The sequence below is a fragment of the Microtus ochrogaster genome, chromosome 8 (assembly GCF_000317375.1).
Source record: "Microtus ochrogaster isolate Prairie Vole_2 chromosome 8, MicOch1.0, whole genome shotgun sequence".
Taxonomy (NCBI): Eukaryota; Metazoa; Chordata; class Mammalia; order Rodentia; family Cricetidae; genus Microtus; species Microtus ochrogaster.
This window is the reverse complement of record NC_022015.1, coordinates 84,413,745-84,427,953: the sequence shown is the minus strand read 5'-3', so window position 1 is coordinate 84,427,953 and position 14,209 is coordinate 84,413,745. Positions and strand designations below refer to the sequence as shown.

Below are 14,209 nucleotides of genomic sequence, written 5' to 3'. Positions count from 1 at the left end.
TTCAAATTCCTGTTGTGTTGTGCCAAGCAGGAAGTTCCCGAGGTGGAAAACACTGTTTATATCGTCCAGGTCGTTTGTCTAGTTTGTTCTTGTTCTTACCGTTTTGCATCTTTGTGCAGATGGGTACTTTTATGTCTGTTGCCTAGTGCATCCTCTCCTGAAGTTGGACATAGGGAATCTCCCAGGAGCACTGTTATGTTAGATAAAGTGATGTGCTCTATTCTTTTCCTTATGCTCCAGTTTGTTAAGCACATAACAAAAGTTTGCCCTCATGGTGTCATAAAGGGCACAGCTATTTCCTTAAGACTTGGTTCCCAGACTGAAAAGTGTTAATGATCTTGGGCCACCCCTTGTTCTTCAGGAACATTAACTTCAGATGTCCCCAGAGCAGTCTTAGACACCGTGTGGCTCAGAGGTCACACAAAAGCTTAGGGTCAGGGCCTTGGTTCTGAAGTAAATTCTGTTTGTATCTACTACAAGCCATGTCCATGACTTGCTGGGACCCTGTGTCACCATCACAAGAGGGTTTAGGTAAACCATAGGATCGGCCATCCTTTGTCGCTGTTTGCAGATCTCTTTGGGGTCGTTTTCCAGTTTCTGTGATAAAATACCCAGGAGAAGCACTGGAAGGAAGGAAGTGTAAGGGGGGAGGGGAAAGGAAGATGGTGGGAGGGAGGGGGAAGGAAGGAAGTGGGAAGGGGAGAGGAGGGAAGGGGGACTGATTTTATTTGAGGATACAGTCCATCAAGCTGGGCACGGCATAGCTGCAAGAACTTAAGGCAGCTGGTCACATGACAGCCTCAGGAAGCAGAGAAAGATTAATGCTGGTGCTCAGCTCCCTGTCTCATTCCCATCCAGTCCAGGACCCCTGCCCATGGAACAGTGCCACCCGCATTGGGGGGTCCTTCCCAATTAAATCTTCCTAGAAACACTCTTATAGACCCCCACAGAGATGTGTTTGCCATGGTGATTCTAAATTCTGTCAAGTTGACAGCGAAGACAAACTGTCATGGAATCTGATGAGGGGACACCTGGGGAGGAGGACACCTGGGGAGGGGGATACCTGGGGAGGAAGACACCTGGGGAGGGGGACACCTGGGGAGGAGGACACCTGGGGAGGAGGACACCTGGGGAGGGGGACACCTGGGGAGGGGGACACTTAGGGAGGCGGACACCTGGGGAGGGGGACACCTGGGGAGGGGAATCCTGTAGAGGGAGGTACCTGAGAAGGGGGAACACCTTATAAACCCTAAAATCACAGTACCAATGTGATTGTGGGGTTCTTTTCCTAGCACTTCAACACTGTTGGCATTTATAGACTTGTATACCTTAAATTTTAACAACTGCAGTGACTCTTGATTGTGAGCAAAACACATTAGCCTGGAATATCCATGTCCTTGAATATTTACTCACTATAACCCTGTAAAGTGAACACAGACCCTGAGAGAGGCAGTCCCTCAGCCTTCTCTGTGGACTGTGTTTTACTTAGAAATGTCCAATAATCATGGGAAGGTGTTTTATCTCACACTTTCTCTAACGTGGTTGCAGGGTTACCAGGATGGTCGGGATCGGATGATCCACCGGTCCACCAGCCAGGGCTCCATCAACTCCCCCGTGTACAGTCGTCATAGTTACACTCCAACCACGTCACGCTCACCGCAGCATTTCCACAGACCTGGTAAGGCCACCCTTCCCGAGATTTGTTACATACTGAATGTGTATCTGTGTGAATTTAGTTACATACTGAAAGTGTATCTGTGTGAATTTAGTTACAAACTGAAAGTGTATCTGTGGGGATTTCTCTTCATACCATTGGTAGCATCTAAAAAACCTCACTTAAATATTTCTAACCCTCTTGAAGACCGAAATGAAAACTGGTGTCCATCTTTATTTTGTGTTGTGTCTTAGACAAATCAGTCATTCTATCAGTGTGTTCACTGTGAATTATTAAATTACATTTTGATATTGCCCTGCTGAGAACAAAGGATATTTGTGAAGAACTGATGAAAAATCATCCCTACAAAACTTAAAGATCTCTGAAAAAAAATATTTTCCTTTTTCTTTTTATCTGCATCATAAAGTTCAATATTAACCATTGCTTGGAAAGTTTAGAATCCTTGCCAGTTACACAATGTCATGGTGAGTGCACGGTCAGCCCTTTCTCGAGGGAAGCCTGAAGGTTCCATTAGTCAACTTTAAGATTCATTCTAAACCCTCAGAGTTGAAGTCAAACTTGGGCAATCTGGAAGCCTCTGGAATGGAGTGGCCATGCTGGGGCAGCAGATGGTGGGCTCCCTTCTTCAGAGGGTCTCCGTGTCTGTGAGTGGAGGTCTTGTGTGTGAGCAGAAGAATGGAAGCCCCAGCAGAGAACCAGAGAACTCAGAGAAAGAGGCATCTAGGAGAACCTGTGATCCTATGTATCTCTCTAGAGCACCCGAGGCTGAGAACATGCCGTAGCATGTGTCTAGAGGACTCTCTCTTAAGCTGAGAATCTATGATACTATGTATCTACAAGACTCCTTTTCAAGCTTCTTGCTGCTATTGAGAGTAAGCATATCCAAATGCTAACTTTGAAATAAGATACACAAGAATTAAAACCAACAGGAATTATCATACCGTAGAAAGGCTGCAATCTTCTCTTCACGGTCATAGACGTAACTCACCCAGAGGACTGAAACCTACTGGATCCTTCCAGAATAGATCAGTTTCTCCAGAAAAGGTTGGGGTTGTGACTGTGTAAGGTGCTTGCCTACCATGTGTAAGGTCCTGAGCTCAATTCAGTATCACACACACACACACACACACACACACACACACACACACACATGCACACACACACGCACACGGACATGGACAAACAAATTTTTTAATATTTTTAAAATTATGTGAAATGAATGTTTTCAGCGTGTTACTTTTTGGTATATAACTATAGTCGTTTTCTTTGTATCTGGCCATGAGATTTTATTTAATCTTTTGGTAATTTGAAATCATTTTGGTGCTACTCTACATATAACATGCTGAGACCACTAAGCCATTGTCAGAGTGGCCTGTGACAACCTGGAAATTGTCCTTTGAAAATATCTCAGATAGTAAGGGAATGGCCACGAAGCATAGTTCTTCCGCCAAAAGACCCTGTCCCTGGTGAGCAGGAGGGAGCTTTGCCTGTTTTAGTCAAGTTTCGATGCCACAGCCTCCAGAACATTCTCTCCTTCCTCTCCCAGTAGCACACATGTCCAAGACACCAAGTGTTCAGCGTTAAAATGTTTTTGTTGCCTAGAAGTGAAACCAATAACATATTTATGTATCCGTGGAGCAACCAAGTGTCCACCCTGTACATTCTGGATGCCAGATGATGTTCTAATTCCCCGAGTCTGGGATTGAGTTTTGATGGTCCATTCTCCTTCCAAGCCACTGGACTCCTGCCTCCAGGTCCCCACTACTGCCAGCATCCTGGGTAACTCTGCCCACCCAGCTAATACAACATGGATTTCCTCAGGCAAAAGGAATATAAAATAAAATGTGATTTCCAGTATGATAAGCCTGTGGCTTAAAAAAAAAAGAAAACAACAACAAAAAGCAAAACATGACTCTGACATATTGGTATGTCTCTTCAAGACTCTTGAAATGATTGCCGTCTGTTTACGTGGGTTTCTGAGGGTCATTTTGTTGAAGCAGTGGTTGAGTCTATGTGATGTGCTCAGTCCTAACACTGTGTAGTTGGCATTATCATGCCAGTGTCCCAGAGACCATGTTCAACAAGCCATTTATTCTCAGAGAGTGACGCTGTGTCCAGCTGAGCCAGTCTGCAGATTCTGCCCTCTGCCTAGCCTATCACAGGGGCATTCCTAACCCTCTGTCTGTCCTTGCTCCTTTTTCCAGATTTCTGATTAATGCTCTTCATTCCCTCCCCCACCTTGGGCGCCTGCCCTGCTCCTGTGTTAATTTCTTCCTTCTTTTCTGTTTCCACCTCGCCCTGCCCCGATTGGTTGATTCCCTGCTGCTGCACAGAGCTTTTGTCTCCTGGTGTGCACAGGTGGTCCCACCTGCGCCCCAGCAGCTTCAGCTCCACCCACAGTGACTCCCGTCCCAACCCCCCCTTCAGACACCACTTCCTCCCCCATGTCAAAGGTAAGGAGGCAGGGCACCTGGCCTGCATAGTGGAGATTTATTAGCACCCCACAAGGCTAATAAGATGTATCTCCAGGAGTTAGAGCCACTGAGCTTCTGACCCATCAGCATGCCTGCGTGTGTCCCAACTGCCCCCAACTGCAGCCTTCGAACTGGCATGGCATCTCGTATCCCGAGAGATGTGTCATCTCCAAGAGCTCTGTACTAAGCAATGGGGTGTGTACTTAGGAACTAAGAGCTATCTCCTACCAATTAGAAAAATATATTATTATTTTGTCTTGATATGCGTCAGTGGCAAAATATAATATATAACCAGGTGTTTTCTTGGGTTTCATTTGTGATATGTTTCTGTAAAACACAGCAGTATTGAGAAACACATAGTGAACAGTCGTCTTCACTGTGAGAAGAACCGTGTGTGGACGGCGTAGCTTCTCTCTCTGAGGCACCTGACTCTGAGTGCTTCTCTTTTGATTGTCCTAATTAGTTTCTGAGATGGATAAGACAGGCAGGCTCTGCCTCCTTTTTCCCGTTCCCTGCCTGGCATTTCTCTCCTCTACTCCCTGTGTTGTTCTCTGGCTGTTTGCTTCCATGTTGTGTATGGTTCTGTAGAATCCTTTGCCCAGAACTTTCCACCTGGAGGACCTGAGAGCCTGGGACAGGCTGTGAAAGGCCACCATTTAGGTAAAGGATCCCTAGAAGGATGCTAACTTGTTGTGTTGCCTTGATTTGGACCACATGAGCCAACAGAAGCAGTGCGAGGAGGGGGAGGCAAGTGTGGAGGTTGTTGTGGATCTGAAAGTGGCTTCTGTGAGTCCCGGGTGTTCACAGCGCCTGTGCTGTATCCGCCGAGGAGCTGGGACACTTCTCCAGCCCCGACACTCACTGTCAGTCTACCCAAGCTTAGCCAGCATGGCCTCCTGAAATGCAGATGTGCTAGGAGCTGGGTGTGCAATTATCACACACACTTGCTGCTTCAGCATGTTCCATGTTTTGCAAATAATACAGCCAGGGGCCTAGAAAGGTACGTCAGCGGTTAAACCCATTTTCTGCTCTTGCAGAGGACCTGGGTTAAGCACCCACATGGCGGCTCACAACCAATTCTAGGGGTGTCTGGTGCCCTCTTTTTGTCTCTCCAGGTACTGCATGCACTTGGGACAAATACATGCAGACAAACACTCATGCACATAAAAATAAGTTGGTGCTGTTTTTAAAGAAAATAATATGACCGGAATATGATGAAGCTAGATACCATTTACCATTAGCAAAACTTCTGGGGTAGGCACAGAACGTTCCAGAAGTCTTGACTGGCTATTTAAAACTGTTATTGACAATTAGTATTGTAATACCTGGCATCCATCTTTGGAAGCCCCCTTCCCCTGGGAATAATCTTAAGACTAGCCTCTCTGACACAAATAATTCCAGTCAGACCAAATTAGACAGAATAAAAGATGCCCACGTTTAAAGCATGGTGAGGGGGAGAGAGCAGGGGAGACCACACAAAACCCAGAGACCACGTGTTCCCTTTCTGGGCGGCAGCCTAAGTAGCCTGTGCGAGTGGTCCACTGCTTGGTGTGCTTTTTGGCCCTCCCTGGAGAGGGGTCACTGCTTGGAAGGCTTTCCTGGAGTCCAGACAAAGGCAACTCCCAGGGATGGATGCCGAGTATTAGTACAGTATGAGGTTGTTTTTGTATCTGAGTGCCAAGGTTATATTCTTTAGAATTTTTGTATAGCCATAAAGAAATTACTGAGAAAAAGCTTCCACTATGTATTTTAATGAGCGCTTCATATAGCAGTCCTTGACCAACCAAAGCAATGGTTTTTATTTTTGACCCATTAAAGGGTAAACTGCTTTGTCTGATTATGATGTGTTTTGTTTTTCAGAGAGATAATGTTTATTAAACAGGCCCTTTAAAATTGCACAGCATGCGTACAAGTAACACAACACATTGGGGATTGTGTATCCCGGGTCTGGGCACTGCCACGGGGAGGCAGTGGACACTGGCATCTTGGATTTGCATATCTTCTCCATTGCTTGTTATCTGTGTGACCTTGAATTACCCTCTTGTCCTTGTGAACGTTGTCTCACTTATGATCCGGAAGGAGAGGGCAAGGACTCTCTCCTGGGTCATTAGGTGTGTGTGGTGAGGTGCCTACCGTCAGTATGTAACCATCAGCGCGGTGCTGAGTACTTACCTGTAGCTCAGGCTAGCTCCATACTCCTGTGGAGGAGTAGATGACCTTGGACCCCCGATCCTTTGATGCCTCTATTCCTGGTGCAAGGATTGCAGGTGTGTGCGTGCTGGGGCTCAAACCCAGGGCGTGTGTGCACTAGGTCAGCATTCTAGAGACTGAGCTCCACCCCACACCTCATTTCTTATCGCCTCATCCCATATATCTTCAGAGCATCCCTGTGATGGAGGCCTAGTCAGGAGCTAGGAGCTGGGGTCCTGGTGAAGTCATTGACTAGGACTAGGAAGAGGAAGGACCTGGGTCAGACGCCTCTCTTATCCAGATGGCAGGCCTCTCTTATCCAGATGCTGGGCCTCTCTTATCCAGACACTGGGCCTCTCTTATCCAGACGCTGGGCCTCTCTCATCCAGACACTGGGTCTCTCTTATCCAGACGACAGGCCTCTCCTATCCAGAGGGATTTTTCCAGATTAGGTGCTCTTGCTTTAGGATATATCTACATGCACTGTAAGTGTTGAAGCATAATTGTATCTTCTACATCTTTTTAACTGAAAATTATGATTATGATTATTATTTGTTTTTTTTTGAGACAAGGTTTCTCCGTGTAATTACTCTGGCTCTCCTAGAATGTGCTCTGTAGACCAATCTGGCCTTGAACTCATGGAGATCTTCCTGACTGTGCCTCCAGAGTGCTGGGATTAAAGGAAACATTACATTCTTATTGAGGCTAATACAAAGACTCATTTCAGTCATTTAAATAAGATAGTTACTAAAATTGTACGAGTTCTGTGAGGCTCAAATGTCAAAATGAAAAATGTGGTTTTTTTCTGCTTGAGTCTGAAATTGACATTTTAGATGTAGTCAAGTATCATGGGTTTAAATTATAAAAATGACTAGGTCAAGAGAAATTACACTTGATCTTAGCCAAAAGGCCGAGAAGCGATAGTCAAGAGAAATTAGTATGGCCTTGACTTTATATTTAAACATATTTAATGCTCTCTCATTTTATTAGATATATGCTAACATTTTGTTTATATGGAATAATCTTATAATTCATATATAAGTTTACCCTCAGGTTTTAGATCAGATGAGCTTTTTAACTAATCTAAAAAGTAAATCATGGACTATGTGTTCAAAGACATTTAACTTTTAAAGACCGAGTGCGAGTGGCTAAATACAGCTTCTCCCACGACCTGCTTCTCAGCTATTTTGCAAAGCATGTTTCAACTTACATAGGAAGCCTTTACATCCCGCCTTTTAGAAATCATTTTTATCTGCTGTTTTAGACAGTCCTGTGGGGAATCTTAGGTAATCACAGGGTTAAATCTACTCCCAGAGACCTGCGTGTGCTACCAGTGGATTTTGGTGGTGTTTTTGACAACTGAAAAGGGCTGTGTTTGTTGAGGATGCACAACCAAGTCTAGAGCAACCGTGCCGTAACTGGCTACAGCACTCCCCAGCCCCAGAACCTTCCAGACTCTTTACCCTTATTGGAAAGTGATAGGTTACTACTGCGTCTGTCACCAGAGGGTCCTGTGGATGGAGCCTTGGAACTGTTACCTGCCTTCATCAACCCTCAGCCTCTGCCCAGCATGTATCCTGTGTTTCCAATGACCCTGCTTAATCAGTCTCAAGATGTGTTTTTCTGGACACTCATCTGACCAATTGTGAAAACCCTCTCCTTGTGCTCTGTAAAGACATAAGGGCTACAGGTGGATCCAGGGCAGGGAACAGTGAGCTGACGGTGGCTGGATTTCTAAGTTAGAGAGAGGTGGGGCTCCCTGTGCCTCCTGTGGAGAAAACCCCTAAGAACCTTCCATTTTCAACTTGTAGCAGTTATCCAACACTTCCGTAAGAGACCCTCCTGGGGTGGAACCATTAAGTTGGAGGATGGAATGGAATGGAAGAGGTGCTAGGAGACGCCACCGTGACCCCACTGCTGGGGACCAGCATTGCTAAGCCAGGTCAGGCGTAGCTGTAGAAGGAGTAAGTTGGCCGGGATCAGTCCTTCACTCCCAGGCGGTTCGTGAGTGCTCACTCTTGGCCCAGGCGATGAGCTGAGCATTGGTGAGAACGGAGGAGAGTGTTCTAGTTCAGCTGTACATTGACATAGTACTTTATTTCTAAACACGAGCCCTGTCTTGCCCTTCTCTGCTTGGGTCAGACCTGAAGTAGCTGGTGCTCTTTAAGAGAGCAAGATTGCCAAATTTTACTTCATTCCTCTTTAGGGTGACCTAAAAATGTCTATATGGAGATGCATCTCAAAGCCCTGGTAGTTGACTTCTTTCATATTTTGTTGGTTAGATTTTGGATGCTTTGACTTGAAGAAGTCATGGCCAAAACTGTTTCCTAACCGTCTATGTAACCTGCTTGAAATAATTATCTCAGTGGTTAGAACACTTGGCTAGAATGTGCAAAGGCCCCAAACTTAATCCCAAATTCTGAACAAACAAAAAAAAAATTAAAGTATTTGTACTCCAATTGAATGAAACAACAGTCTACAAAGTGGTCTAAAAAATTGAAAATCATGTCCTATAAGAGATTTCTGACTTGAATGAAGGCCTCTAGGAACAACTGTGAAAGTCATTGACAGTTATACTTCCATAGGCGGTCCTCGGTGTTCTGCTGTGTTCCTAGGACATAATGTTTGCTCAGATGCGGGCAGGAGGACAGATTAGGCCGGTAGCTCGTTTCTTTCTGATTTTGCATATGCACTTTCCTGCACTATGGATAGAAAAGGAGGGTGTGTGTGTGTGTGTGTGTGTGTGTGTGTGTGTGTGTGTGTGTGTGTGTATGTGTGTGAGTGTGCATGTGAGTCTGCACTTGCGGATCTGCAGTTAAGCTCCAGCCCTCCACAACTGTGGGTCGTGTCTCCGCTATGGGCACACCCCGTGGGTCGTGTCTGTCTTCGCTATGGCCAGTCTTCAGTGCTGTAGTCTTAGCACACCCTGTTTGTGATGGCCTAGGTCTCCAGCTGGTTGCCTTCTAGCTCCCCTGGGGCCCTTCTCTCTGACGCTGTGCTCCAAGGAACTTCCTAAAGAACTGAAGGAGCCTGCGCCTCCTTCCTGAGCTTGTACATCAGTCCTCTGAGTGAGCAGGTGCGCAGTGTAGCGGTACCATGGTAGGGAGACCCGAGAAGCCGAGGCAGAAGCTATCTCCTTCCTGCGTTTGCACGAGCCACAGGGTTCAATTAGAATGTTAGGAATTGAAGTCCTAGCCAGGAGGAGCCTCATCTTGGAAGAGAACACGAATATTCCCAGGGTATCTGACAGAAATCTGTCAATTCAGAGCAAGGCAAACAGAAACATACGCTGTAATGAAAGCATTTTACGCTGTGAGGGGAAGGACCGGGTGACCACTGAGGCGCCCAGCCTTAGCCTCAAGTTAAGAGAAACACACTGTAGTGGCCAGCCTCTGCCATTGTGCCTGGAAGGAGCTGGGGCCTGCACGTCCCACCCACCCACGTGCTGGGGACTTAAGTATCTGACGCCGGGCCCTGGCCTTTCCTCCCACACACTCACCACCTCATCGGTTTGCCGAGCTCACGGCCTCCGCTGCATGCGTTGAATGCTGCTGCATCCCTGACTGCTGGCTGCTCTGAACCCGGTCCTACCTGAGCTCCAATCTCCCTCTTGGAAAACTAAACCTGAGGCCACTTTTGAGGGCCAAGTTGACAAACTGAGTTTATTTCTTTTGTTTTGCCGTTCTGACACTGCCCCGCCTCCAGCCTGTGGTGGTGAATTTTGATACGCTTGCTCGGTTTCCCTTATCGCTCTCCCCTCTCTCATTCTGTTTTTTTCCATTCTTCTCATTGGAGGCAATGAGCCGTCCAGCGGCCGGAGCTCCCCTCTCCCTTACAGGCCAGACGGTCGCCCTCTAACTCCAACTTACGCTCAGGCCCCTAAACATTTCCATGTTCCAGGTAGGAGCTGACACGCGTGTCTCAGTGTCCTGTCACGGTGTAGAATGTAGCTGTGTAATCTCGTCTGTCTCCATCTCTCATGTTCCTTCATCAAGATACACACAGTCAGCAAACACTAAATTGCAGGATCTGGCCTTCTGAATGATCAGTTCAAAATTGGTGGGCCTAAAATTGAAGGCCTAAGTTTTCAATTAAAAACAGTTTCTTTTTTTCAGGGGATTAAACCTGGGGCCTTGTACGTGCCGTACAAGTGCTCGCCCTCTGAGCCACTCACCCAGCCCTCGCGTGTCCTTACAGAGATTGTGAAGGGAGTGGGAGGCAGAGAGGGTGAAGACCAACAAGAAGGATTGGGTTTCCCTCCCCTCAAATTGTGGTTCGCTGGCATTAACAAATTAACCTAAGAGCTGTCTCATTAGCTCCTCCTAAAGACTGAACCACAGCGTCACCTCCTTCAGAGTTGTAACGCTGGATCAGCTAGGCCGTGTTTCTGTAGTGAGCAGTGAGCAGATCGGCTGCACAGCCTGCCACAATATCTTGCAATTTAGGCTTGGCACTGCAAGCTTTGCCCTGGTAGTCACGGTGCTAACCACCACAGCTCAAATATAACTCACCATCAGAAATGGGAAAACCAGCCAGGCACAGTGCCCCACGCCTTTGAGCCTAGCACTTGGGAGGTGGAGGCCAGACTGATCAACAGAGTGAGTTTCAGGACAGCCAGGGCTACACAGAGAAACCCTGTCTCGAAAAACAAAGCAAAACAAATCAAAAACTGGAAACCCAGAGCCTGTCACTCTCCTGACAGTCAGGTCAGCTCAGTCCATAAGAGTGACTAGGCTTCTGAGGCCACCAGAAGTTTCACAAATTACCCTAGACTAGGTTCCTATAACTGTGCCTACCTGGAATTTCTGTTCATTTCTTTTCTTAAGTCTGAAATTACCCAGCATATCAGGAAGGTACAGTAAGATTGGAAACATTTAGCTAGAACTTTCTTTAAAATTTATTTTTAATTAATCTTGAAAACTATACATTCGAAGTTTTTTTTTTTAATATGAAGAATTCCTCACCAACGTACAGTACCTTAGACAATGGGGAAACAGAGGGGACTTTGGAAATATCTGAACATTTTTAGTTGAAGTGAAATGATGGCGTAACCAGACCGAGTCTCTTCAGACATGTGGATAGCGTTTCGTGCTGCTTTTCCTTTTCCTCACTCGCCTCTCAACACAAATTTGGCTTGTCTGGATTAGGACTTTGTTGATGATCCAAGTGTTGCTGCCCACATCGCTTCCCATTGTGCCTGTCATTAGCTGAAATCATAAATTGAGCCACCGGTAGTAACTCCTGGCTGCTCAATTTCTTGACAGTAGCGATTTGGGGATTGCTTGTCCCCAAACTGGTTACGTCTGTCTTCCGTCTCCACTGCGTGCATTGCTTCCCGTCTCGATCCCACTTCCAGTGACGTCTGTGTGTGAAATAAATGGCTCATGAGCGAGCCCTCTGTGCGTGCTGTGATGTGTCACAAAGGCGCCCACATCACTCGTGTGCAGACTCTGCTCATTTCTGTTGTCTTTTCTTCCAGTGTGCTCAGTCTTTGTAACACGCAGGTCAGCCGTCTGGGTTATTTCGGTCCACCCTTTGGTTGGCCTGTTGTTTTGTTTTCTTTTTCTCCATCTCCGACCTGGTTCCCATAATCACACATCTTTGCTTTTCATTTCCACAGATCAAGGGATCAACATTTACCGAAAGCCTCCCATCTACAAACAGCATGGTAACTTAACGCGCTCTCCTCAACTCTGAAGTGGTGGGCTCAGCTGGGCTCCTCTGTTCTCTCTTTCTCAAAGCGGTTAGGGTGGTCAAACTGGGGCACACTACATATTTTGCATGCTCTTGTAATCCGCCAGGATACGAATACTGACTTGAAATCCACGTGTCTGGTACAGAGAATTTAGCTTAGATGGGAAGCTTCTGTCCATTTCGGGCCCCGTCAAACTGTGTATCACCCTGTCCATAGAAGGGGGAATTGTGGTCGTGTAACAACAAATTGTCTATGACCTTTTTTACCCTGCTGAATAATTTAACCAACTTTTAAATAAATTTGAGCTCACAACTAGTTCAAATAATTAAAGCCAGTAAAACGAACCCCATTGTAGACAGAGCAGCCTGAGGCAAGCAAAGGGCCCATCCCGCACTGCAGAGATGGCTGTGTGGTTCATGGGCATACACCCTCTGTGTTTCCGTGTTCTCGTCCATAAGCACCAGTAATTTAGATAAGTGTGTCTCTTACATGCCTAGAAGCGAGGACTCACCAAGGTGGATTTATTATGGTATTTTCACTTTCTGGGGAGATAGGTCTTTTAAACCCAAGAAATCACAGTATTTTCTGCGAGTTTCATTTTTTCTCCCACCATTCTCAGGCCTTTCTGGATTTATCTGCCATAAATCTCTGGCTTAGATAGATAGCCCAAACTGGCTTTCCAATGAATTCTGAAAATTATGCATTAATTGTGTTTGGAGATTTGAGGGCTGTTCTCAGAGTCTAGTCAGGAATGAGGAAGAATCCAGATCTCAGCTGAAAAGAAGTGAGAAAAAACGTCCAGGCCAGCATTGTAGGGAGGGGAAAAGTGTGTTTCGTTTGGTTTTCCTTTTCTTTTTTATTTCGAGGTTTTACATCCTGTGCTTGCATTTTAAGTTTATTAACATTGTTTTTTTGTTTTTGTTTTTATGGTTTAATGTCTTCCCACACACTCATTAACATGTGAATGTTAACTCCTGACACACCAATCCTAATGAGTAAGTACTGTTGAAAGTCACTCTTCTGTTTCCCCACTAACAATAAAACACCCAGAGTTAGTTGTAGTGGCTTAGAGATGTCTGTAAATGTTAGAGTCTCTGGCCCCAGCTCCCTAAACAGTCAGCAGACAAGAGCCAGGGAGGTGGATGGTGTTAGGCTTTGTGTAGAAGGAATGGCTCGGTTCGTGATAACCATTTGGCAGAAGTCCTCCTTTTCAGCCTGTTGGGAGTGGTTAACATAGCACAGCAAGAGAACCACTTTCCAAGGCTCGCTCGCAGATCTCTGCTCCATGCTTCAGAGATAGGTGTCCTGTCCCAAACTGATACCTGTATCCTGGAACATTTGCCAGAAAAAAAAGGTCACCTTTCTTCCTTTTTACTTAGAAGTCCAGTCTTGTGCTAACACTCTGAGCCAGAAAGTTACTAGAAGAATTGGAATATTCAAAAAATTGTTTCTGGATTTAAAAATATGGGAGCCCCAAAGAAAAGTAATTTAACTTTAGCCTTATAAATATGTTTTAAAATGCCAAGCCGGTTTCCCAAGTCTGCTGGAATTAGGGACTGACTGCTTAATGTGGTTTGTTTTGCTTCGATTCTGAGCTTGGATTTGGGGCTTGCAGTCAGTGAGTCCTCCACTAAGGATAACCCTGGCAACTAAGGTTGCTTGCCGGGATAGCTCTTGTTTTTAAGCTGACCGGCTCACTTGTTTGAACAGACCCTGAACAACAGTGAGTCTCGGTGGGACCACAAATCACACCGACGTCCTACAAGGCCAGAAGTGGATTTCTCCGTTTCAGTTTCTTCTAAGATTCAAAGACCCATATAGAATGCATAACGGGTTAATGAACTAGATTATCATATCTGTGGCTTCTGGCCCCCAAAGACAAAGCCAGCCTTTCCCTAGTCATAGACGATCACAGCCAAATGTAACTTCTCCTGCTTTCTACTTAGCTCTTTAATTTCAAATTTCTAATTACCAAAATTTCTAGTCCCAAGAATATGTAAAAGTTAGAGAGTGGACAGAACTATGATGGCCGAAGTGCCGAAAGTTTGAGCCTTGAAGGTTCTGTGATGAATGGAAAGTCCATGTCTGGGGTGGTACCAGCGTCCCTTACAGACCCATAGCTAAGTCATGTCTGGGGTGGTACCAGCGTCCCTTACAGACCCATAGCTAAGTCAT

The 14,209-nt window shown here is 45.9% G+C and overlaps 1 protein-coding gene and 1 pseudogene across 7 annotated transcripts in view; one reads left to right on the top strand and one right to left on the bottom strand.

Annotated features, from left to right (window-relative positions):
- The window catches only part of Ablim1 (actin binding LIM protein 1), a 289,746-nt gene that overhangs the window by 260,673 nt on the left and 14,864 nt on the right, over positions 1-14,209 (top strand). For 5 of the 7 annotated variants that reach the window (XM_026781437.1, XM_026781439.1, XM_005352537.3 and 2 more), the window contains 3 exons: positions 1,549-1,678; positions 10,135-10,239; positions 11,960-12,007. In XM_026781437.1, the coding sequence (XP_026637238.1) occupies positions 1,549-1,678; positions 10,135-10,239; positions 11,960-12,007 (283 nt within the window). The remainder of the gene's footprint in view (positions 1-1,548; positions 1,679-10,134; positions 10,240-11,959; positions 12,008-14,209) is intronic. The other 2 variants (XM_013348149.2, XM_013348151.2) reach the window with 1 other exon arrangement.
- LOC113456587 lies at positions 7,107-7,261 on the bottom strand (annotated as a pseudogene).